This window comes from Hippoglossus stenolepis, chromosome 23, assembly GCF_022539355.2.
Source record: "Hippoglossus stenolepis isolate QCI-W04-F060 chromosome 23, HSTE1.2, whole genome shotgun sequence".
NCBI classification, from domain to species: domain Eukaryota; kingdom Metazoa; phylum Chordata; class Actinopteri; order Pleuronectiformes; family Pleuronectidae; genus Hippoglossus; species Hippoglossus stenolepis.
The window spans coordinates 6,968,044-6,991,391 of NC_061505.1; the positions used below are offsets into that span (position 1 = coordinate 6,968,044).

At 43.0% G+C, this 23,348-nt stretch overlaps 1 protein-coding gene across 6 annotated transcripts in view; it reads left to right on the top strand.

Moving 5' to 3' along the window:
- The window catches only part of LOC118102574 (RNA-binding protein with multiple splicing), a 36,582-nt gene that overhangs the window by 6,944 nt on the left and 6,290 nt on the right, over positions 1–23,348 (top strand). For 2 of the 6 annotated variants that reach the window (XR_004694714.2, XR_004694713.2), the window contains exons 2-7: positions 7,340–7,417; positions 8,691–8,729; positions 11,337–11,399; positions 14,251–14,401; positions 15,881–16,008; positions 18,412–18,481. Coding sequence is in view for 1 of the 6 variants with exons in the window: in XM_035148856.2 (XP_035004747.1) it covers positions 7,340–7,417; positions 8,691–8,729; positions 11,337–11,399; positions 14,251–14,401; positions 15,881–16,008; positions 18,412–18,474 (522 nt within the window). In the remaining 5 variants the exon portion in view is untranslated. The remainder of the gene's footprint in view (positions 1–7,339; positions 7,418–8,690; positions 8,730–11,336; positions 11,400–14,250; positions 14,402–15,880; positions 16,009–18,411; positions 18,482–23,348) is intronic. The other 4 variants (XR_004694715.2, XR_004694716.2, XM_035148856.2 and 1 more) reach the window with 3 other exon arrangements.

The window sequence follows — 23,348 nt, forward strand, 5'->3', positions numbered from 1 at the left end:
TTTTATCTCCTTTCCCCTCCGTTTCCTCCTCCACTCCGTTCCTACGTCCCACCCTTTATCTTGTTCTCCTGCCGTTTCCTTACCCCCCACTTTTCTCTCCCTCCACCCTGGCACTGTTTATAATTTTGCCTTTCCTCTTCTCCCCCTCTTTCCTACCCCTCCCTTCTTTTTCATCCTGCCTTCTCTCTCTCTCTCTCTCGCACCCGTTTTATTCCCAGTAGCCACTCTTTCCTTATCCCTTATCGGCCCATACGTTGAAAGCCTGACCCTGACATTTCTGAACAGAACGACCGTTTATGGTCATGGGAAGGAAGACAGAGGCGAGCCAGGCGGAACGGAAACAAAGTGAATGAGAGTCTAGATTAGTTTGGAAAGGTGCGGCCAAAACTCGAAACTCGAAAAGTCTGTCGATGTGCATCAGTGGGTTGACCCCTGAAACGCTTCAATTACAGCTAATTGTAAGTCAGACTAAACTATTTCATATTTAAAGAACAGATCCTACAAACATCCCAAAAATCAATTTAAAACAAAAAAAAATGTTTATGAAGCTAAAGCAAACATTCTGTGGCCCCAGCTTTCAGCATGTGAGTATATTTTGATATAATTATTGAACAGTGACAATTCTCTAAGAAAATGTTCCAAATCAAGTCATCAGCTAAGGCTATTGGAATTTTCTCATGAGCATTTGTTTTGCTATCTTTTATTCAAACAATTTCACATTTATTGATTTATACTGATAACAAGATGATCATTGTTCTCAGGAGCATTATCTCTGACAAACACAAAAGAACGTCTGTATAAGTAAAACTACTTATCAACCGCAGGTTTAGACTTTTTTTTTTCCTGGACACACAAAGAATAATTGAGTATTCACCGTGTTTTCTTTTTCCACTTGCACCTGATACTTTAACCTTTTGCCCACACAACCTCAAAAAAACAGTTTAAGGTGTCCACTTGGGGAAGCAGCAACAAAGAGAGCACAGGAGAGGCTGACATGGACTTGGCCGATTAGTTTACGTTAATGAACACTTAGGAATGTTAAGTCCATTCTTCGAGACTCATCAGATAAGAGAAAGGGAAGAAGAGAGCAAGCAGGCATGAAAGATTTTGATGAACTCTGATCCGACAGCCGAGCAGTCAAGCTGTTGCGTCGCTGACACCCCGTGAATGGGACGGCCTTATCTCCCACACGTCACCCAAATGACACCTTAGGGCCTTGTTTTGCTCAGGTCAGAGACGGTTGATGAGAAAGATCGAGCACATGCGTGTCACTGCGTTTCATTCAAGACCGGGGAAGGGGAGGGAGAAAAGAGTCACTGAGCAAGAGATGGAAAAACACAGTGAAGTGGGCGCTCTCTCGGTTTTCCGAGGTCATTTGTTTTAAATGTCTTTTAAAGGTTAACCTGTTGGAACATTTACAGACCCTTACAGGGCTGTACTTGTTGCTCAAAAGCACTTGTGGGAGGCAGCGAGAGGGAGAAAAACAAAGAAACTCTCGGCTCGCAGCTCCACCGTGACGTTGGGAGTGTGCTCAACCTCACAGTTAACCCCTGACCTGCACAATAACCGTGGCTTAACCTGTGACCTCTGACCGTAAATGTGAAACTTGACCCCGTTGAACCCTGGTTATTAACAGACAAACGGAGTCGTCCATTTATGGTGGTTTGACACCTCTCGGGTCTGCCATCTCTCACTCTTCACATTCTCCGACACGGAAGATGAAGGGGGGGGGGGGAACTTGTGATGATGATGGAGGGTGATGCCAACACAGAGCAGTGACAACTATAAGATGGCAGAGGAGAGTGGGAGTCTTGTCAGTTAGACTGTTTTTTAATAACGTGGCACTCAACTGATGCAAGAAAACTGAGCTTGCCCTGAGCTCACACGGGCTTATGGGTAGACTTTGATTGTAGCTTGGTCACAGTGAACAGAGACTCGTGCACGGAGACTTGAAAGCAACTATCGCGGGTGTGCAAGGAATGAGCTTTTTTTTATTTCATATGCAGGTAATTGCAGCATTGTTGCGTACACTCAGGCTCCACAATAGGCCCGGACACTGTATCCTCCCTTTCAAGGCATCAAGGTTAGATCTGTGTCCCGCTACATCGGGCTTAAAGGGCCTGTATCTATTAACTCGGCTGTCGAACACACATACACTCACCCACAGGGAGGGGGGAAAGAAACACATAGTAATCATCTCACATTGCACCAAGGTCATGTCCCTCATTTCAGCCGGAATGGACGGTCAAAAAAGTACTCAATTAAATTCGGGGGGGGAAATACCTGAGAAAGTCAAACAGCGTGGCAGATAAAAGGCATTTCAGGCGATCGGTGTAACCAATTTTATGACTCGAGCAAGCTGAATAGAAACGGCACATGAATGAGTTGCTAGGTCATTTAATTTGACAAATCAGGCTGCTTCATCACAATGGTGGACAAATTGCAGGCTGCACAGGAGGATATTTTACACGTTTAAATGCATGTGTCAAATGCCGTTCCAGTCAGTTATTGTTACAGCTTTCAGTTATGGCTTTGTCCATTAGAGCTTCATGGCATTTGATGGTGGTCGGTGGCTTTGTCTCGGAGCCTAAGTAAGATTTCCCCTTCAAACAATTTGGTGTTCTGTGTTCTGCGATATTTTTAACACCAGATGTTTTAGCTCAGTGTATCATCCTTGCGTTATTTTTATCTCTTTCATCTGGCTCATTTAGAGGATAACTTTAGCTCGTTACAACTTGGACTTTGACAACAGCAACATCATTAAACAAGTCCAACAGAGCAAGAAACTTACGCTGTCACACGATCAGACAGATTTGAAACAAACTTCCAGATCAGTGAGATTTATTTGGAGGAAATGAAGGCGAACAGTAAAAGTATTACCCAAATTGTCCATTGTAAACATCCAAATCAACTTCCTGGTTCATCTTCGACCAGCTTTTCCACCTGGAACATTTATAGCTTTTTTCATTCATGATCGTCTGAATATTTTGGATTTAGAACAGTTTGTCGAGTAAAACAATTAATTTGACTATGTCACTTTACACTGATGATGATTTATACTTTATAGATAAAATAATGAATTTGAAACGCTGATGAAAATGATCGTTAGTTGTAACTTCTGAAATCTCAACAGTCAGTTTGGTAAGCACCAAGGTATTTCACCAGATCTCAACAAGCCAGACCAAAATAAGACCCAAGCTGCTATAAACCAGACTTTAAGATAGCACCTTAACACACTTGAGCAGCCGAGCTGTGTTGTGAGCACACACCTCTCGCCCCTCCTTCTACAAACTCAGGGTGGCACCAGAAAACCTGCAAGGTGCAATAATAGAGTATCAATAGGGTGATGACCTCATCCAGGGCTTGTGGAGTCGCAGACCTCTGATTAGAGGTGCATTGATCTCCTGGGACTTGCTGCAGAAGTGGCCTTAATAGGATCTGATGTTTTTGGCCCGGGGCGCCACACTCTGCTGTGCCTCCGCCAAGGCGTTGCCAGGGAACTGCACTGGTACGACGGTTGTGAAGTACTCAGCTGGCTTGTGGTAGGTAGGGACTGCTGTTTTTGATCGAAGCCTGCATGCATGTCGGTGTGTGAGCACGCCATAAATGGTCAATGATTCAAAGGCCCGTAGCTGGCCACGCACCACTATGGAAATGCAGGTATGCGACTCACAAGGAACCAGTAAAACAATGTCTCTAAAACCCAATAATACAGAGGCTGAGGGTTAATCTTTGCTTTTATGAATCTGCCCAACCCATGGCCTGACCTGCAGATAAGTTTACTGCATCATGAAAGCTTAAAAGTCTCACTTCACCTTGTGGCAGCCAACTCTCTGTCTTTTGGAGCTTGTCTCAAAGCAACAGCAATAAAGACTGATACTGTAATCAAAAGCAGATGTCTGCAGGAGAGAGCTGTTGACACATTTTGCCTGTGAATCATCCCGAATGTGGCATGTGCAGTCAGCTCCTCACCGGGCGGACACACGGCGAAACGATCATATATCACAACAGCTGACGTCAGGAAGTCTCAGGAATGGGGTCCGGCTCAGCCAAGAATGTCCCATTGTTCTGAGGGTGCAGAGGACCTGTTGTTTATGTGTGTTTTAGCTGAACTCAACTTTTCAAGCTCCAATGTGTCTATTAGGCTCGTGACTGGAGATAAGAGATAAATCAAAGGTGGGAGCTTTGATAGTTTGGCAAGGGAAGAACAGATGACTAAGATTTTCTCGATTTGTTGGCCAGCCAAACGTTAAGGTAGTGTTGGAGAGATGTCAAGGAGCAAGATTTAGTAGACATGATTGTATCTAAAAATAAATCATTATTTAAACGAAAAGTTAGAGCCTGTTTAGTTGCCTTGCAGTGATCCAGAAGGGAGATATAAATCTGTCATCCCAACGGCAGCAGGTCTTTTTCTTCTGGGCGCTTTTTGTGGTCGTGTAGCTTCATCAAGAATTATACCCTTAAAAACATCAATGAAAAACAAAACCTGTCCCTGTCAACTCCTCAAACACCTTGGATCGGAAGATTCAGCAACACTAGTATTTTGAACATCTCACACACACAAACACACACACGCACACTCACACACACACAGTTTTATCAGCCCCAGCAGCTGTCAGTGACGGCCCTCGCTCGTGTCTGATTGATACCATCCTGTTGTGACTCTTTGTTCCCATGTAGCTCCATATAAGGAGGTCCTCAATAGAGTTTGTTTAATCAGATCTGCCAGAGACAGAGCCTAGCGATGGCCCCTGCAGGGTCCAGCTCGGCTCAGATAAAATACGATAAGATAAGAGTGAAGGTGAGAAAGTCGGAGGTGAGATTTCTGTTTTTTTTAGACTGGATGGTCGGTTTTGCACTCACAGGCTAATGCTCCCCCCCACCCTCAGTTGCTAAGCTGCTTTGTTTGTGTGGTGCTCTGCCTTTGGCATCAGTGGTGCGTATCAGGTTACATGTGGGAATGAGGTGTAGTGTTAGTTCAGCAGCTCCTTTGTCCCCTGAGTTGTGAATCCACAATCAAATGAATCTGGGAGCTTTGAATCTTATCTATGCACAATGTAACTGCATGCTAACGGTTCTGTTGTAAAATCGCCCTTGAATAGAATCAGATTATTCAATAAATAACTACATTATTCGTCCAAATCCACCATTACAGTGTTGAATTTAAGTGCGCAGGGTGGAGCCGTTTGATGCACACAGTCTATTGTTTGATTCGAATGTCTCCAGTGAATTAAAGCAATTATTTTCCTGTAGCAGCCAAGTTTAATTAGGTGATAATTCCAGGTAGGAGGTGTGATAAGTGCCTGTATAGATACAATACATTTCCTTTTAATTTTATCTAACGCTTCATGTCTTCCACAGTTATCTTAGCAGCACTATATTGGGGGAAAAAGATTATTTTTCAGTGTTTTCTATAGCGTTTACAAGATAACATGTAAAAAACGAAGCTGCTGCGTTAATAGGAGACGCATGTAGTTTATAGTTATAAATACCTGTGTTAACAACCCTTTCCTTTGGCCCTACATTAAGCACAGACATGCAACAAATAGAATTTCCCTGTTTCTTTTTTTTTCTTCTCTCCTCCTAATCGTAACCAGATCTGCGCTCGTGAGCTGTGACAGGACGTCTCAGCACCTCCAGTATACGTCTTGCACTGTGCTGCCATGTCTGTGTTTACTAAATGCTGGCGCTGCTGCAAATGTGTGTGCACGTGTGGAAAGAAGCACAAAAGCTTTTTTTTTTTAAAGTCATGCCAGTTTGACAGTCGTGTGGTTTTAAAGAGTGACGCTGCAAAAATAGGAGGCGAAGGCTCAAATTGACGATTTTGGCCTGTTTAATAAAGAAGTGTCAGGAGTGCCACTTGCCATTAGGAGTCTCGTGGAATAAAATTAGGGAAATACCTTTATTCATTTTAGTGCTGAGAGTGAGATGAGAGGATCGATACCACTCTCGTATAGTGCATTAAGTATGAAGCTGGAGCAGCTGGTTGGATTAGGTTGGCATATCAAAGTGCACGTGCATGCACACATAGCGTTTGCCCCCTGGACAAGCACATTGTGGCTGTTCTGCCCTGTCTCTAGTCCGTACATTAAGCTATGCAAGCAGCATCGCACAGGTATGCAAGCGGTATTGGTCTCTTATTCTCAGATAATCAAGATATAGATATCATCGTAAATAAAGAGGTAAAAAATAGACATTATATTGCCCTGCGCTTAATCTTCATACCCTGTTTGGACCATATAGTTTCTATCTTAACTGCAGTTTATTTACTTTCTGTCTTAAATCATCAATTCTTAAATGATTAGTTTTTTAGCTTTGCTCTCAGTGGAATTCCTACCTCCACCAAGGCCAAACAATCCTCCATATTAGTCTAGCTGTGTCTGGTCTGTCTGGACCTCAATAATAAAAAATAGGTGACATAGGTGAGAACATAACCTCCCTGGCCGAGGTGAATAAATCCATATTAGCACCTCTGCTGTTGTAATTAAACTTTTAGATGTTTTAGTGACAGGCCATGAAAACATATGTAGTTCAGCTTCACTCTTTTAAGTTTATAGACCTCAGTAAATTTGTAGTGTGTTGTCTTGTACATTTCTCAGCAGCACATAGAAGATGACTTCACCCTCACCCACCCACTTTCTGCTGACTTTTTTTTACATATTCACTTTTGCTCATCTGTCAGGGTTGATGCTGAGGTTGTAGCAATTTAAAAACTGGGTTTAGACTGTGTTTTAAAAATAAGGATTTTAAGACAAACTAACTTGCACCTGCAGTGCACTTAGTGCCTTACTTCTCCGTCAACCCACATTATAATATAATATAAAAACCTCTTCCTCGCCTTAAAGCACATCGGAGTTACTACTCCCCCTGTGGGTTTTTCACCTTCTCTCACTAAAATGTTCCTTTACTCTGCCTCAGCTAACATATACATTGTAATTCCCCAGCAACGCCAGCTCAAGTTGCAAGTTGAAAAGTTCAAATTTAAAACAGAGGCTAGAGCTGTGAGGGAGGATCGCCATAAAACACAGCCGGCTATAGATTACACAGGAGAACACAAAACACTGGGTGTAGAAAAGGTATGATGGGGGGGGTGTGTGTGTGTGTGGAGAGAGAGAGAGAGAGAGAGAGAGAGAGTGTTTGCTGAGCTGAGGTTCATCCCCATCAGTATCTTAGAAGTCTTATCTTTGCCTGTCAAGCCAACCCTGGGAATAATCTAACTCATTTTCCGTGTCCTTTTTCCACATAACCTCATCCTTTACTGTCAGGTATGCAAGGAAGCTATTTATAACACCTGGAGGTTAATGAAAAATACATGATCTCTCGTTCTTGTCTTCCCCAGGTCCGAACGCTATTCGTCAGTGGACTGCCGCTGGATATCAAGCCGCGGGAGCTCTATCTCCTGTTCAGACCTTTTAAGGTATGTTAGTATGTTTTTTACATGGATGGACTGCAGCTATTCTTAGCCGCCGTCTTTCCATGCTGTCAATGGGACCTCCGTTAATGGTGATGAAATAAACGGCAATGGAAACTCTCTCGCGAGGTGTCTGTGTTCCTGAAGCTGAGGTTCAATCACATCTTGATCCGTGTGTGTGTGTGTGTGTGTGTGTGTGTGTGTGTGTGTGTGTGTGTGTGTGTGTGTGTGTGTGTGTGTGTGTGTGTGTGTGTGTGTGTGTGTGTGTGTGTGTGTGTGTGTGTGTGTGTGTGTGTGTGTGTGTGTGTGTGTGTGTGTGTGTGTGTCATGGAAAAACGTCTGGCTGCCTTTGATACAACAACAAAGCTTATTTTGCTTCACCTCAGAATCTTCAACTTGTCACAGCACAAACAGTCCTGGTCGTAAGCTCAGGTGAAGGCGTGTAAATGACGCAAGCTTTTTGGCCCAGTCGAAATAATGGAATAATGCACTTTAATTGGAGGGGGCAGCACTGTTAAAGTGAATAATGGGACAATTGCTATGCATCTAATCCTGCTCTTAGATCATGCTGATGGTATGCACTCTCTGAGTTTATATCTTGAAAGCTGTAAATCTCAATTAAGGGGGTAAGACATGACAATCCGGTTCATGTGGTCTTCATACGAGACCTTTGACCCATGTAATAAAACTTGATGTAGACAACTGTGACTCTGCAAATGTAAAAAAAATATAGAAGATTTTCCCCTCTGCCAAGGAGGTTATGTTTTTGTCCAAATTTGTTTGTGCAATATCTTTACCTACTGGAATGGAATGTGGGATCATGTACGCATGTGTGGAACGGCAGACCCACGCTGACCCTCAGTTCTGTATGAATGGAACCATGGGCTTGTACATGTGACCGGTGCAAGTACACAGCTATCAGCAGACACGGAACATAGAAAATATGGTCAACCCTTTAAATTTTGTTGCGGATCTGGATTTGGGGGCAGATCCAGAATTCCTTTGTTGACTTTCTTTAACATTGTGAGATACAGTGTTTTTTCAGATCCCAATAAAAATCTGGATTTAGTGAATTTAAATGTGGTGTCATACGGGGACTGTTGGGCCTTGGTTTGCACTCTACTCATGCCTTTCTAGTTTCTTAATTCAATTGTTATAATGCAAAAAAAAATTCTTTGCAACCATTTGCTCATTAGAATTCCTAAAATATCTTGTTCTTTACATGATAGCTTTCGTCTTTGTTAACTCACAGCTCCACCATTGTCTTTCTCTGTTTCAGGGTTATGAAGGCTCCTTGATAAAACTCACCTCGAAACAGGTAAGCTACAAGACGCCGAGCGCTGTGTTTCTACACAAAGAAACTAATGAATGAAGGCATCTGTCAGTCTCGCTTCACTCTGTTACTGTTTGCTTTATTCTCATCAACACATTTAATTCTTTTGTCTCCCCTTTTGTCCTCTCGTCTTTCTCTCCCTGTGTTTACACCTTGTTGACTATGATGGATTAGCACCTTTTGTCAGCCGGTACCTGGAATAGCGGGCAAAAAAATATTTTGAGGAGGGAAGGGGGGGAGGTGTTGCACCAACTTGCCTTTGGCAGTCGCGCAGTCTGCTTGTAGTCAACGACAGTCAACTCCGTGGGGACGTGCAGGGATGGGAACGGAGATTGAAAAGAATTTTGAGGTGTCAAAGCGAGCGTGTTTGACAAAAGCGGTACTGACGGTGGAGTTTTTTGCCTCCGGGGGCGCAGGACTGAAAATGAGCTCGGCTGGCAGGTGTCCACATCCAGAGTAAAGCAATTTAGCTGCATGACACTGTACTTATTAGCACATTACATTGTTTCCCATAAAGACGTGACATGCTCATTAGGAAGGTTTAGGGCGATTTAGAGTGAATGTGCTGAGTAGAGTATAAAACTGCTAAGTTAAGTTTTTTTCCAGGTAGTGAAAAATTCTTCAGGACAGGTAAAATCCTATTGGTTTGGCATTTTCCCTTTTTATTTTTAGTGTTGTTTCACGCTATAATAGTTTTTAACTTCTAATTAGCAGCCATGTTAATATATTGTCCATCTTTTAATACATCTAGGTGCACCTGAACCTCATTGTGTTACCAATTCATGTAAAAATTATCTTCTTGATTAATTTATTCCCAATAATTCCATTTAAAATTAATAAAACTGAATAAATAAGAAAACAATTTTTGCTTTTAAAATTACTCAGTATACTTTGCGTTGAAGTAAAAGTTGACACAAAGGTGGTTTCTGTCATTTTAGGTAGTTTATGAGTAAATTTGTCAGCTCAGACCGATTCATGATTGGCTTCATCCCCCGATCGCTACTGCAAAGGCTCTGGCTCCAAGTGTGCAAGATGGCGGCGTCTGTATCCAGGAGGCACGTCGTTCATCTTTATTTAAAGTCTATGGGCTCGACATTTTCAAGTATCTTTTGATTTTCAAGCTGTCAAATTCAGCTTTTCCCCCTAATGAAAAGTCATTCTTACAGTAATCATCCCCCCCAATAATGCTGATCAATTGATTAATCGGGTAATCAATGCTACAGTTTAGTCCTGAGGTTTGACTTAACCTGCACAACTCCAAATTTCACAATGTAGGTTCGGGCAGGTTTCCCTTGTTTTTGTTTTGCCTGTTTAATGAATACGCGAGACACTCAGCAACTCTCTGTGCACTTTGGCCTCTCGCTGGCATCCACCTCGCCCCAGACTTTCATAATAATTGCCATCTTCCGCGTGGCAAGCGTCAGCTGATGCTTGTGTTCCGTCGGGTCTCGCAAGTGCAAAGGCAGCGCAACATTCCTCAGGCTTTGTTTACAGCGACTTCCCTCCCGACTAACGGCAATGACAATGGCATCGTAAATCAATCGATCTCGCTCTCCCTTCCAGTCAGGAAAACGCGCAGCCATCTCCTTATATAGCAAGAGCCACATCTCAGGCCCTTTCTATTTATATTCCTGTTACACTTTCCGCTGCCTGACGTCTTCACTTAGTCCGACTTTCTTTTTTGTGTGTGTGTATGTTTTCTTTTTTCCCTCCTCCTCCTCCTCCTTCTCCTCCTTCTTCACTATACTTGTTCAAAATTCCCATAACCCTGGAACAGCTTTTTGCAGATCACACGCAGCAGTGCAGCCTCACGGGAACAACATGTTTAGCGAATTTCATTTTCTCCTCAGCCCCACCTCCTAACGTCCCTATCCACACAAACATGCTCCATTAGAAATGTTTATTCTTAGATCACATCTGCAGCATCGGTTAAAAATTCGTAAAACACAAACCGGCGGCAGCCTTTGTCGTTTTTTTTGTTTTCTATCTCTCGCTCACTCACCTTTACGATTGTGACTCTAAAGTATCGCCACCAGGATACAACGCAAGTGGATGTAAACAAGAATGTGTTGCAGTGACCGGCCTGTTAGAGGAGTCCAACTATGTCCACCTCTTGCTTCACTTTCTCTCTTTTGTATATTCTCACCTTTAACCTCTAAAATTCTAATTCTCAAGACCCCCCCCCTCGCATTTTTCTTCCTTTCTCTCTCTCTGTTTCTTCTCCTTTTCAAGCTCCCCCCCCCCCTCTCTGCCTCTCTTACACTCACTCACATGCACTTTCTTGCTCTCACATTGCCCGTATTTGGGCATCGGGGAGATGAAGGATGAACTCTCCTCGTACAGAGTGAGCGTCCAGCCTCTATTTCTCTTCCCCTCTTCCTCTCTTGGTCGCCACGGCTTTATAAACAAGGCAAGAGAGAGAGAGACAGAGAGAGAGAGGGAAGGAGGAGGAGGGGTGTGGGTATGATAAAAAAAAAAAGGGAAAAAATATATAAAGAACAACATGTCTATGTCACTCAGACAGAAATGCAGACTCAGTCTTCTGCCCTAAACCATGTTTCTTCCTTTTGTTCTGTCTCCTTGTCTCCCCAGCCGGTGGGGTTTGTCAGCTTTGACAGTCGATCAGAGGCAGAGGCTGCTAAGAATGCCTTGAACGTAAGTGTCATGCCCTCTCCGTGCTCCTCTCCAGCACCAGCTCAGCGCTCCTATATCTTGTGATGACTCGGAATCAAATCGTTCTGCCTTCTGTGCAAATGCATTGAATATATCGGGGCAGCGGGGTGGGGTGGGGGGGGGGTCCAGATATTTCTATATTACAATTGGGGGGAAAGGTAGTGAAGACAAACACTGCAGGGCTGCTCTAAATGCTGAATGTCTGAATGTTAATAAGTAAATAAAGCATCTTTTCTTAAAGATTTACTGTGGATCCTGCAAGGTCAGGAGGAAAATTAGCTCTTGCACCACATATAAATAGAAGATATTGATCTGGGGTTTACTTTTAATCTCGCTTATATCAGAATGAAGCTCAGGAGAAAGCCTTGATGAGGCAGATTCAGATATAAAACGTTGACCGTCCTCAGGGTTTTATTCGGCTCTCTTTAAACAAAGGGTAGATAGACTAATGAACTCACAGCTTTATTTTCCCATTGTTTCTTTTTTAAATGCATCTATCTATACACCACCCTTTCCTATTTTGCATCAAGTTTTTGTTGATCTCTTTGTCTCGGAAAAAGATCAGTTTTTTTCCTCATCCTCCCTAAAAGTGAGACTGTGACAACGCGAGCAGAATCTGTCAACCTTCAGATGTGGAGATATTGGTGCGCATCAAACGCAGAGCAGAGAGTTGAAGAAAGGATAAAAAATTATCATCTTATTATGAGCCAACAATAGTCTGACTTGTTTCCATAGAATCGCTCAGCAGGGCTGAGAATTGAGCAGCGCGCTTGTTTTTCGGGGAAAGCTACGTCCCAGGGGTCATATGGAGATAAGCCAGAGTTTGCAAACATCTATCTGCACATTGAAATATGGGAAAGACGGAGAAACTGTAGGAAAAAGGGGATTTGTCTCCTGTTGTGGTAGTTTTACCAAGGACATGTATAATTTCTAAAAGAACTAAAACACCATTAAATCACCTAAACATTGCATGCGGAAGTCCAAAGGAAGTGCTTAGAAGCTTAAACACATTTCAAGGTAAAGATTCAACGCAGTTCAAACCGAGATGCACTCAGGCCTCATTATATTCATGTACCTTATTATACCGGCGCAGCCTCAACTGGCAGAAGCTACGAGAGCACTGAGCCAAGGCAATCCTAGTTAATTCCCTCTCCTTCATGAGAGGAGTCATCCCTCGCTTGTTTCAGCTCAGCTTTGCCCGAGCCTGCAGGGACGAGCCGAGAAACCCATCCCCGCAGCTTCTCACTCTTCTGCTGCAGAGAACTTTTACTGTCGACTGCTTCTCTCCTCCATCGATCTGACCTTCGGATTTTGTTTTTCTCTCCGCAGACAATTAAATGGGGTTAATTAAAGGGTGTTTATAGTCGCCGGCGAAATTCCTCCTGCCGTTTTTTGGTTCCAAGCAAACCAAACAAATAGCAGCGTTGTTTTTTGGGATGAAGAAGACCTTTGTGTGTGTCACATTCCTTATTTTTCCTCAGGCCAAAGTAATCGAGAAGAAAAAAATGATTTGGACGAGGGCACATGTGGAGTTGTTTGATGTAGATCTGAGAGACAAACAACCTTTACTTGGCTTGTCATGAGCAGTGCTATGTCAGAAAGCTTTTAGCATTGGCATCTGAAGAATTTACCAGAATCTTTGGCTCACTTGAAGCAATGACTCTGTCATTTGATGTCATGATATCACGTTACAAATAGCAGCAGTGAGCCCAGCAGGGGCCTTGTGGCTCGCCTGCCCGTGGTGTAGGTGACATCATGCCCCGGCCAGGTTTGTGTCATCAGGTTGTGATTTTCAGTTGTGGGTGTCGCCCGTCATCTCCTGCGCTGAACCAGAATAACGCTGCAATCCGCAGTGAGTCGTTTACAGCGAGCTTCAAAGTCTAAGCAAGCGCCAAGATATTGGCAGTAGAGTCTGTCGGGAAATGGTGAAAGATGAAAAGTATACAAAGTGACAATTCCAGATACCAGCAAGGTCCCGTTGGACATTTAAATAACACACAACAAGGCTGAGGATGCAAAAAGCGTAAGATGTGCATGATAACAAACTCCTTAGTGTTCTAAATTAGTCTGCTTCATCATTACTTCAAAGCATACGACAGCAAATCTGTCAATTGCTTTCTATTATTTATAGCGTCACCACTTCAGCGGTGAACAAAATCATTTGCTCGTTTCAAGCTCGGCTGCTAAAGCAAAGCATCTCTGACCTAATGTGTAACATCATTGACTAATTTGACGGTGAATCCTAATCTGGTTAAACAAAAGGCGTTAACTTCCAGGAAAACAAAGGACCTCTAAGAACTCCACAAACAACTTGTGTGCATTCGGCAAATTTGACAGCAACATGAACAAATGTTTGCAAGAGATGAGTCGCTTACGTCTACTGATTAATGCTAAAATCTTAGAATAATGTGTTTAAATACCCACAGTTAAAGAAATGGGCGAACATCCTTTATATTTACAGGTGAAGGTCAAAGAAATCTAAGAGAACTTTACAAAGCAAAGCCATCACATGCTTCAACCACAATGTTTTGTGTAGAGCAACCAATTGGACTTAATATACTGATAGCTGGAGCACTTCACAGGTTTTTCTCCATGGGTTCTAAAGTAGGCTATTCAGAACCATTTTCCACGCTAAACCTAGGGAGTGTCATTACTATTATCAAGTCAGGATGCAGAGTTTGATTCTTTAATGATGACACCCACCTTTACGTTTTTAAAAAGTACAATATCTATACATTTTTTGAAGAATCAGTCCAACGTTAACTGTTTCATTTTACCCTGCACGTAGAAAAGCTTTGTACAATTGCTGATGCATCTTTCCATTTGATCTCAGGGGGTCAGGTTTGATCCGGAAATCCCCCAGACCCTGCGGCTGGAGTTCGCCAAGGCCAACACCAAGATGGCCAAGAACAAGCTGGTTGGCACTCCCAACCCCCTCCCTTCCCAGCAGAGCCCGGGGCCACAGTTCATCAGCAGAGACCCATGTGAGTTCCATGTCCCCGAGCCTGTCTAACTTTTTCTTCGTCTGCGCTGCTGCTGCTGCTTCCTTTGGACATTAGCGTCACTTGTTTGAGCTGAGTGGACAGCTGTTTCCTTTTAGGATTTTTTTGCCGTACATTAATAGAGTAGTGTTTGTGCTTCGGCTGTATCCGTGAAAAATGGAGATCGACTTGGCTTCTAATCACTGAAAAGTAGATTCTTTTCTTTCTTTTAAATGTGTGTTTGCTCCACACTGAAACACTGTCATCCTGTGCACAACATGTTTAGAGCTCCCTCTCTTAAGTGATACAAGTCCTCTGTTAGATCAACAGTACATGTTCACAGTTTCAAGGCCCTTCAGTACCAGGCGTGTATGGAATGCAGCTCTGTACGCTTTTTCCTGTTTAGTTAAATATTTTTCCAAGAGGATTCTGTGAGAATCAGCGATTGATAGTTGAACATAGGCCAGCTGTGGCTGTACATTCTTCCTGAATTACCAAGCTGCTCTTATCTTGGATCTTTTTTTTTTTTGCCAGAGAGAGGGTGTGTACTCGAGGCCCCAGTGGAAAATGGAAGGAAACGATTAATGAAACCATGACGTAATCACCAGGAGTGAAATTGCTGTCATTTCCCCGATAAGAGAGGTTTAAATCAGGCATGTTTCTGATCATGCTCTGATACATTTTACCAGGAGACAGAAAGCAAAGAGAAAATGCTCCTTAAATTTTACGACAATCTGATGTTTCTCCAGCGAGTTGCTGTTTTAACCGATCATGCGTTTCTAAGTGTTCACACATTCTGTACCACTCTGCACTGTCATCTATCTCTGCACTCATTCACTATGCTCTCTTTTCACTGTCACTTTACACTCGACACTGAGTAAATCATCACATCTGAGATGGTTTCCTCTCATTTCCCCCTGAAATTAGTCAGATATATTGATATTTAATTAGCTGTTAGCTGCTTTTTAAGGTTTCCGTTCTCACACATTACAAATATGTGCTGCGAACAATGATAAAAATGCCAGATTTTGCATCAAAAACAGATGCAGATGCTGGAATTCTCATTTCTAACCGACTACCATAAATTTTATTGGCTAAAATGACAACTGTTACACAACCGTACCTAACTAGCTACTCAAACTGATGTCAGTTGACTCGCTTTAAAACCTGTAAAAATGGTCTTAGATACGAAAATAATCATACAAGATATATAATTATACAAGATGTTGCTGCTGACGCTAAAGCTACTAGGCTAAGGCTTTGAGACTGATCAGAAAACAATGTGGATTTTGTAATTTTCAACCCCTATTTTTGACGTTTAGCTAACTGTTGAATTAAAGAAATGAAATGAGAGGAAGCGACTTGAGATAATTAGTACTCAGCTGTAGCACACCTCCACGACCACCCCTTCCTCCACCCGAGCCACCCACCCATCCACGGGCCACTCTCCTCACTCCACTCCTCCTCTTCTTCTTTCCACAGATGAGCTCACAGTGCCTGCTCTATATCCCAGCAGCCCAGACGTGTGGGCGTCATACCCACTGTACCCGGCGGAGCTGTCGCCGGCCCTCCCACCCGCTTTCACCTACCCCTCCTCGCTCCACGCTCAGGTAACCTGCAGACCCACCCCTTCCTCGCTCACTATACCACCATCACCACCACTGCCCCTTCACCTCCTCCTGAGCCCATGGGGCAAACAGCTGCCGCCCTGAAATCATCTGTCTGTTCCATCCTCAGGGCACGCACCACCCAGCCACTGTTATTTTTCAGATTTGCAAAGGACTGAAGGGCTGCAAGGCATAGGTGCAGTCAAGGTTAAATCAAATATCCAGACAGTAACCTTGTACTGTTTTAAAGCCAAGGAAATAAATGGGTTTTGGGGGGGATCTATTTTTCTTAGAGCCAGGTAAACATAATATTTTGTTTTTTATTTGTCTCTACACACACTTTAACAGTTGCATTATAGCTTCATACTATGATCTTGTCAGTCATGTTCTCAACGGAAGCAGGAAATGAATTAGGAATCGGACATAATTGAATTTGCCTACTGATGGTGAAATCTCTGACCTTTTTACCATAAATATTTAATTTGCAGGCTGTAGTGCGTTTTAGCTTGTAATGATGATGCTCTCTCTTGAGCGGAGCTGATACCTGATCCCATTAACTTCCAGGAATCAAACTAATCTCACTCTTCACAAAACCCTCGAACTGTTTGTGTTAATCTGACCCGTAAGACCTCCAAGTAGGACAGTTTTGTATAAATAATAAGATTTTCTGAAATTCCAAATAGTACATTTTTAAACAATAGAAGTTGGAATCACCTGTTTATCCACATTGCAACCAATCACTAGTCTTCTGACTCTGAGATAAAACTAAAGTATCTTTTAAATTGTACTTCTGTTTCTGCCTTGAAATCGTGAAAACTACAAATAAGTCATCAATATAACAATTAAAACATTCCTGGGTATTCAAAAAAACTACTTGAAAGCACCTAGTTGATTGAGATAAGCATAATTTTCTATAAAATTAAGATTGTGTCAAAGTGTAACATCTACAACAACAGCTTACAGTCTTTGTGAATCAATAACGTCTCATATCATGTCACTTTATTTAAATCACTCTCTCTCACTCACTGACACACACACACACACACATTAAGCTGCAGCTCTTTTAAAAAGGTTTGCATCATCATTTGATCACCACCTACTTCATTAATTAAAACCCTCTTTTTCTCCACCAACCGTGATCCAGTTTATCAAGGTCTTCTAAGCTGCACAGCTCCACTGCGAGCTCACATAAGAATTCCTTATTGATCTCTTGAAATTCTTCTCATGAAGCCTGTTTGCTACCGGCCGACCCCGATTAGATCTCACTATTAGATATACTATTTCTGACTCTTTTTTTCGTTGTTGATTGGGTTTCAATCTTGCATTGATCTGTCAGTTCTTTGAAGTATTTTAAGCTCGAAATGTTCAGTATCTGTTGTGTGTTGTCTTTTATCTCTCTATATATAGAGTGTATTTCAGCGTACTGTATAACGCAGATACCAAGGTTATTAAAGTATAAAGGCCCCCTAGCAAAGACACTGAAGCTGAAGCTCAGATGATGTCAGTATTTGAAATGAGTTGATTCTGCCTCGCTGGTATTTTTCCACATGTGAGCTCACACACGGGAGGAAATCCAGACTTGTGATTTTTAATAGTGTTAGGTTAGCATCTCGCATCCTCTTCTGACCCAGAGTAGATGCTGATGTGAGGTATTAAATGTGGATATAAACAGGTAAAACACACACACACACACACACACACACACACACACACACACACACACACACACACACACACACACACACACACACACACACACACACACACACACACACACACGAGTAACTGATCAAATCTAATTTATGTTAACATGAGCTCAGCTCTCTGGCTCATTGAGATGCTGGCATCCTCTCCAGTGAGGGCACAGTGGATGTGGGAATGCTGCTAACTGTTAGCATCTGTTTGCAAAGTAGAAACACAATAAGTCCTTCTGTTGTGTGACATGTGAACTTCATTTGAATACAAGGTGATTTCACAGTGTGGAATGCATGAGTCAATTCATCTTTATGAGACAGCAACTTGTTTGTTACAGATATTCACAGCTTACTGTTTTATACATGTGAAATTAAAAGTATAAGTTAGAGGAAGAGTGCGACATTTTCACTTAGGAGGTGGATGTGCATCGTCCATCTTTATATACATTCTATGGTTCCTCGCTGTAACTTCGTATTTACCGTACAGAAATCAGAGTTTTATCAATTTTGAAACTCTCAACAAATAAGGGAATTATTTAATTTTTGTATTAAATGTGAAACCATTATTGTGCAGTACATGTCCTTGAGATTACAGTGTTTAAAAGGTGCCAGTAAATGTAATATTTACTGGAACATTAAAGTTTGTATGAATATAAATTGTGTAGTCATATCATTTGTATGTGTGTTAATGTGAGTTTGACTGTTTGTTTAGATTCGCTGGCTCCCACCTGCAGATGGAACTCCTCAGGGATGGAAGTCCAGGCAGTTCTGCTGAAGTATGTGTGAGTAACAACTCACACACACTCTGCCCTAACCCTGCTATGACAAAGACGTGTACATCGGGCCTTGCCATAAAATAACTTCGGTAAATGTTATGACACTTTGTTTAAACAGGCGCAGAGATATTCCTAAACATATGTCGGGAATATCACAGGGTTTTACTCCGTGCACGTGGCGTGTGTGCGTCAAGTGAGCGCCCTCTTTCATACCCTCAAACCTCACGTGAAAAAAACCTCCATCTCACTAACCAACTAATTAGTCACGTTTCTGCCGGTGAGCACATACTTCTCGCTAACACAAAACAAATTAGCCTGTTATGTGGAGTAAATGTGGACGTGTTAAATCCAGTCGGTCAATTAAACCGCGGCCGCTCCTCGCACGGCATCATACGAGATGAAAGGTACAATTTAAAGGGGAACTCCATTATTTTCCCCCGCTCGGGTCACAGGGTACAGAGGCTCCACTTCTCCCATTGAAGTGACGCTTGATCTCGGGCATCAAAGGCGGCGAGTCAAACGGAATGTGCAACGAGCTCCGGCGCCGATGTTTCAGTAAAACAGACGGAGTAGAAGTCAGCAAATATGTCTAAAATGCTCAAATGAGCTGCTCTGATAGGTAAAGTTATTATAACCAGTGGCGAAAGTCACTCAGTGGATTTACTCGAGCGCTGAGAGCGATAATTAGGTGGGTTTGTCAGTACGAGCAGCTTCTGCCACATTCTACAGTCAAAACAACTGTTGAGGAGTTTTAATGATCTGAGTACTTGTTCCACCAGTGATTGTAATTGATTTTAATTTTCCAAAATGATCTTATCGCCTCCTGAAACGAGATTAAGTTGAGTTGTTTTGGTGCAGGATCAGTCAAAGTTATTGGTTCCACAGATCTGCCGCCTGATATTTATTGTTATTGTATGTGAGGAAGAGTTTTATTTTTTATCATGCCCATGTTCTAACATTGCTATAATAAACACTGAATATTGTCCTATAATAGTGTTGGGTACCATACAGCGGATATTATGGCGTGTTTGTCATTTTGTCAAACCCTGGCAGAATGAAATACATTTTTTAATTTAGAAAGTGTTCTTTTGGCATTTGTGCATTGTGACGAAGTACACAGTGGAGGATTGTAAAGGAGATGGGACAGAACGAGGCGGCGGACGTGATGCTCCGAAAGGTCGTAAATGTTGGATATGCACTATGAACCGCTGAGGTACCTGGGCACTGCCGGAAGGGCTACTTTTATGAATCTTTATTAAAAATTGATTAGCTCTGGGCTCCGTTACAAAACGAATTACAGATTAAATAATTTCAGCGGAGAGTGCAGAGAGTACTCGAAGCTGCTAGTTTCTAATAAGCGCTTTGATAAGTTCATTAGTCGGCCGTAACTACTCCTGAGCTACGCCATATGTGTTCCCCTCTTCTTTCTGTTGTGCTCGCAGGAAAGAAAAGAAAGAAAAAAACACAAAGCACGACAAATCCCCCTGCTGCTTTGTGTATCTGTGTCGACTGACTGTGTGCATTTGCGCTCGGCGCCAGTCACACTGTCACCAGCACCCTCCCTTCAACGTCTCGGGACAGGAAGGAACATGTTCTCCCCGACCCCTTAGGGAGCGAGTGGGGAGCGGGTGGGAGGCGGGAGTAGCTATGGAGGCTAACATCCATCAGGCTGTTGATTGATGCGAGTCCTCTGCCGTCTCCCTCTCACCCTGCGTCAGAGCTTTCTTCCAGACATCCAAACACACTGAAAGAGATAAAAAAAAAAAAAAAAGAGCTGTTGGAGTAATTTGATGTTTTGGGGATTTCACCTCTGTCAGGGGGGCAAAAGAGGAAGGGAGTGGAGAAGGGAGGGGCTTGGAGGAAATAATTACTACCCTATCAAACCAGAAGGAAGTCATTTGGTCGGTCGGGCTGCCCCAGTGGATATTAGTCCCTGTATGAAACAACAACATCCCCACATCCGGCTCACGGTGCAGGGTGAAGTGAAGTTGAGACATCCAGTCAGAGTGCTGTGATAATTACAGGCCACTGCAGTAGATACATGCACACAAATGCAGCACACTGAGATTATGTAGTTTATATTATGTGCCTCTCGAAGTCGAGCACTCTCAACTGCATACACGTTACAGTGAACACGTTTTCTTTATGATTTCTGCTCATTTTATTCTGATTGTTCTCTCTCTGTACACTGGAGGTGCAGGGAGATTTGTTTGTGCTGCTCACAGCATTTACAAATTACACTTGAATAATTCAGCAGTTCCGTGTGTATCCAGAATCTGCCCCGTTCCATTACTCTTGAAAGCTGTCTCTGGAAACGCATGTTGTCGTTGAAGGTGCAAACAAAGAGGAGGCGGGGCCCTTAGAAACTGGCTCTTTAAGAAAGTTTCAGCTCCAGTTTTCAACACAAAACACAAGTTGTATTTATTGTTATATATCAGTATCGTAATCAGGACCCCAGCTCCTTATCTGTCAGGCTCTTGTGTTCATCTTTCACTGTATCTGTCTTGCAATCCCAATATAAAAGAAATCCCGATTTGAAAACTATCAGTTTTGAGTTAGTCCCATGTGCAGATTTATCATTTATACAGACCTTGTGTTATTCAGCTCATCCTCCATGTTAAATGGATGCTATGTCATGTTAGACACACAGCTACTGTCTTGATGTGAAGGCTGTGATTTATTTGTGCAACGCAATCCGCGAACTGAAGCTCTTGTGAAAGCGGCAGGACGACAAGAATAAACTTGAACTGAGGTTGCAGAGAGACGCTGTCTGTGTTGCACCACCATTGTAAAAATCTGTCTGCTTGTCGGCGAGTCATGTGCGCTCCCAAAAAGAAATGAAAAAAGAAATCAGCATTTGTAAATTGTTGCTCATGCCGAAGGCCGTTAGTGACAGTAAACCTTCGCAATGGGATTTCAAACAGCTCCGCAGCCCTGAGAGGCCTGTGGTCGGTCAGTGATCGTCTGGGCATCTGAAGGACGGGGACCATTCATGGCCAGAGTATGTGGCTCGAATTCGGAAGTGTATCCACGGGAGACTTAGTGTGTGTGTGTGTGTGTGTGTGTGTGTGTGTGTGTGTGTGTGTGTGTGTGTGTGTGTGTGTGTGTGTGTGTGTGTGTGTGTGTGTGTGTGTGTGTGTGTGTGTGTGTGTGTGTGTGTGTGTGTGTGAGACACAACAGCTGAACGTGTACTACTGACCAGGAGTCTTTAGTCATGGCTTGTAATGAGTCGTCCTAATCACCTGACCTCCTGACTGTCACAGGAAGCGGCTTTTTGCCGACTTTATTTACAGCAGTGCCTCGTCTTTAAAGCCATCGCTACACTCAGGGTCGGCTTCTTTGCAGCGTACTGTACTGTAACTGCTTTTGTTATTGTACCACCGGGGGCTTAAGCCCAGTCACTCATCTGAATGTTTGTGAAGCTGAATTATATTTGACATTCATGCTCTGGCACAGAACTGGGTCCAAAGACAACCTAATAGTGGACATTAATGCCTAGTGAACTGGAGGGCAAGGTAATCCGGATTTTCCATCTGACAAGACATGGTGGGGAAGTGTAGTGTGTGTGTGTGTGTGTGTGTGTGTGTGTGTGTGTGTGGCCGCGTGCGCGTGCAGTCTGGCTGCCTGCCCCGAGGACCTTTTTGGCCAATAGCCCGACAAAACCAATGGTTCCTGTGCAATGTTGGACTAACTCCCACTGGAGAGCTGAGGGCCAGCTGGGGCCCCATCTAATAAGGAAGTGGGACTTTATCCCCTCACCCCCCACTGATACAAAACACACACACACAACTGTACAGCATAGCTACACCGTGGCCTCGTCCCCACACGGGGTCTCGGGAGCTAGATACATGTCAGCAGCTGCGTTCATCACCACCCAGCACCAGCAGCCATCACTGGTATGTGAGAAACACAGCCAGGGCCTAAGGGCTTTTCTCCAGATTAAAGGGGCTTCAGTCAGGGTCTCTTTTTCATGGCCGTGCTGCACAGGTAGAGCTCTTAAAGGACCATTCAGAGGTTTTGCTCCTCGACTACAAATCGACTCTGCTTTACACTTTCACCAACCATTGATGAAGGCTGGCTACAGATTAACATCAGGCGGTTAATGGTTTACATTCTGGCCTTATGACGTGAAAATCAGTTAGAGGAAGTAAAAATAGGTCTTATTTGTCAACTTCACATTATCATTGCATGTTAACGCAGTTTTTTAGCACAGATTGATTTGATTTTTGTAGGTACTGGTACTGCGTTACTATATTCAATAAATATTATTATTATTAAAATGTAGTTATTGCGTTCACACTCCTTTTATGTGTGTCGTGATCTGAGCTCCTCGTGTTCTTGGTTTTGGTTGGAAAGTCCGTCTGGGTGTGCATGTGACTACCCACACAACACTGTGAAGTCGATGTGGCAGAGTCCAGTATGATGGGATTCCTTCTTCTGTTCAAACCCTACACTAGGCTGCTATAGTAGAAGTTGTATTGATTTTGTGATTCAAGGATTCCTTAGAAATGGGATTATAAAAGAATTGTGACCAAGATGTGATTGTGATTCATTGTGATAGTTAAACTATAATATAATTATCTCTGTCGGAATCAATTCAGATTCAGTGTTAGCAGCCAGAATAAAACAGTGATGCCCTGAAAAGAAATGTATTACAATTTTTAAAAGTTATCAGTGTTGGCTTGACGGTGAATGGCGGAGAGTTCGAGCAATGCACTGTCAAATGTTGGGTATAAATTCGAACCAGTCTTCTTTCTCTCTCCTTCATCTGCAGCACGAGATCAATGATCACTGATAACACGGGCGGGAACATTCGCTAAAGGAAGCCGAGCTGAAACAATCCAAACCAGTGCACACGTTCACGAGAAACGGA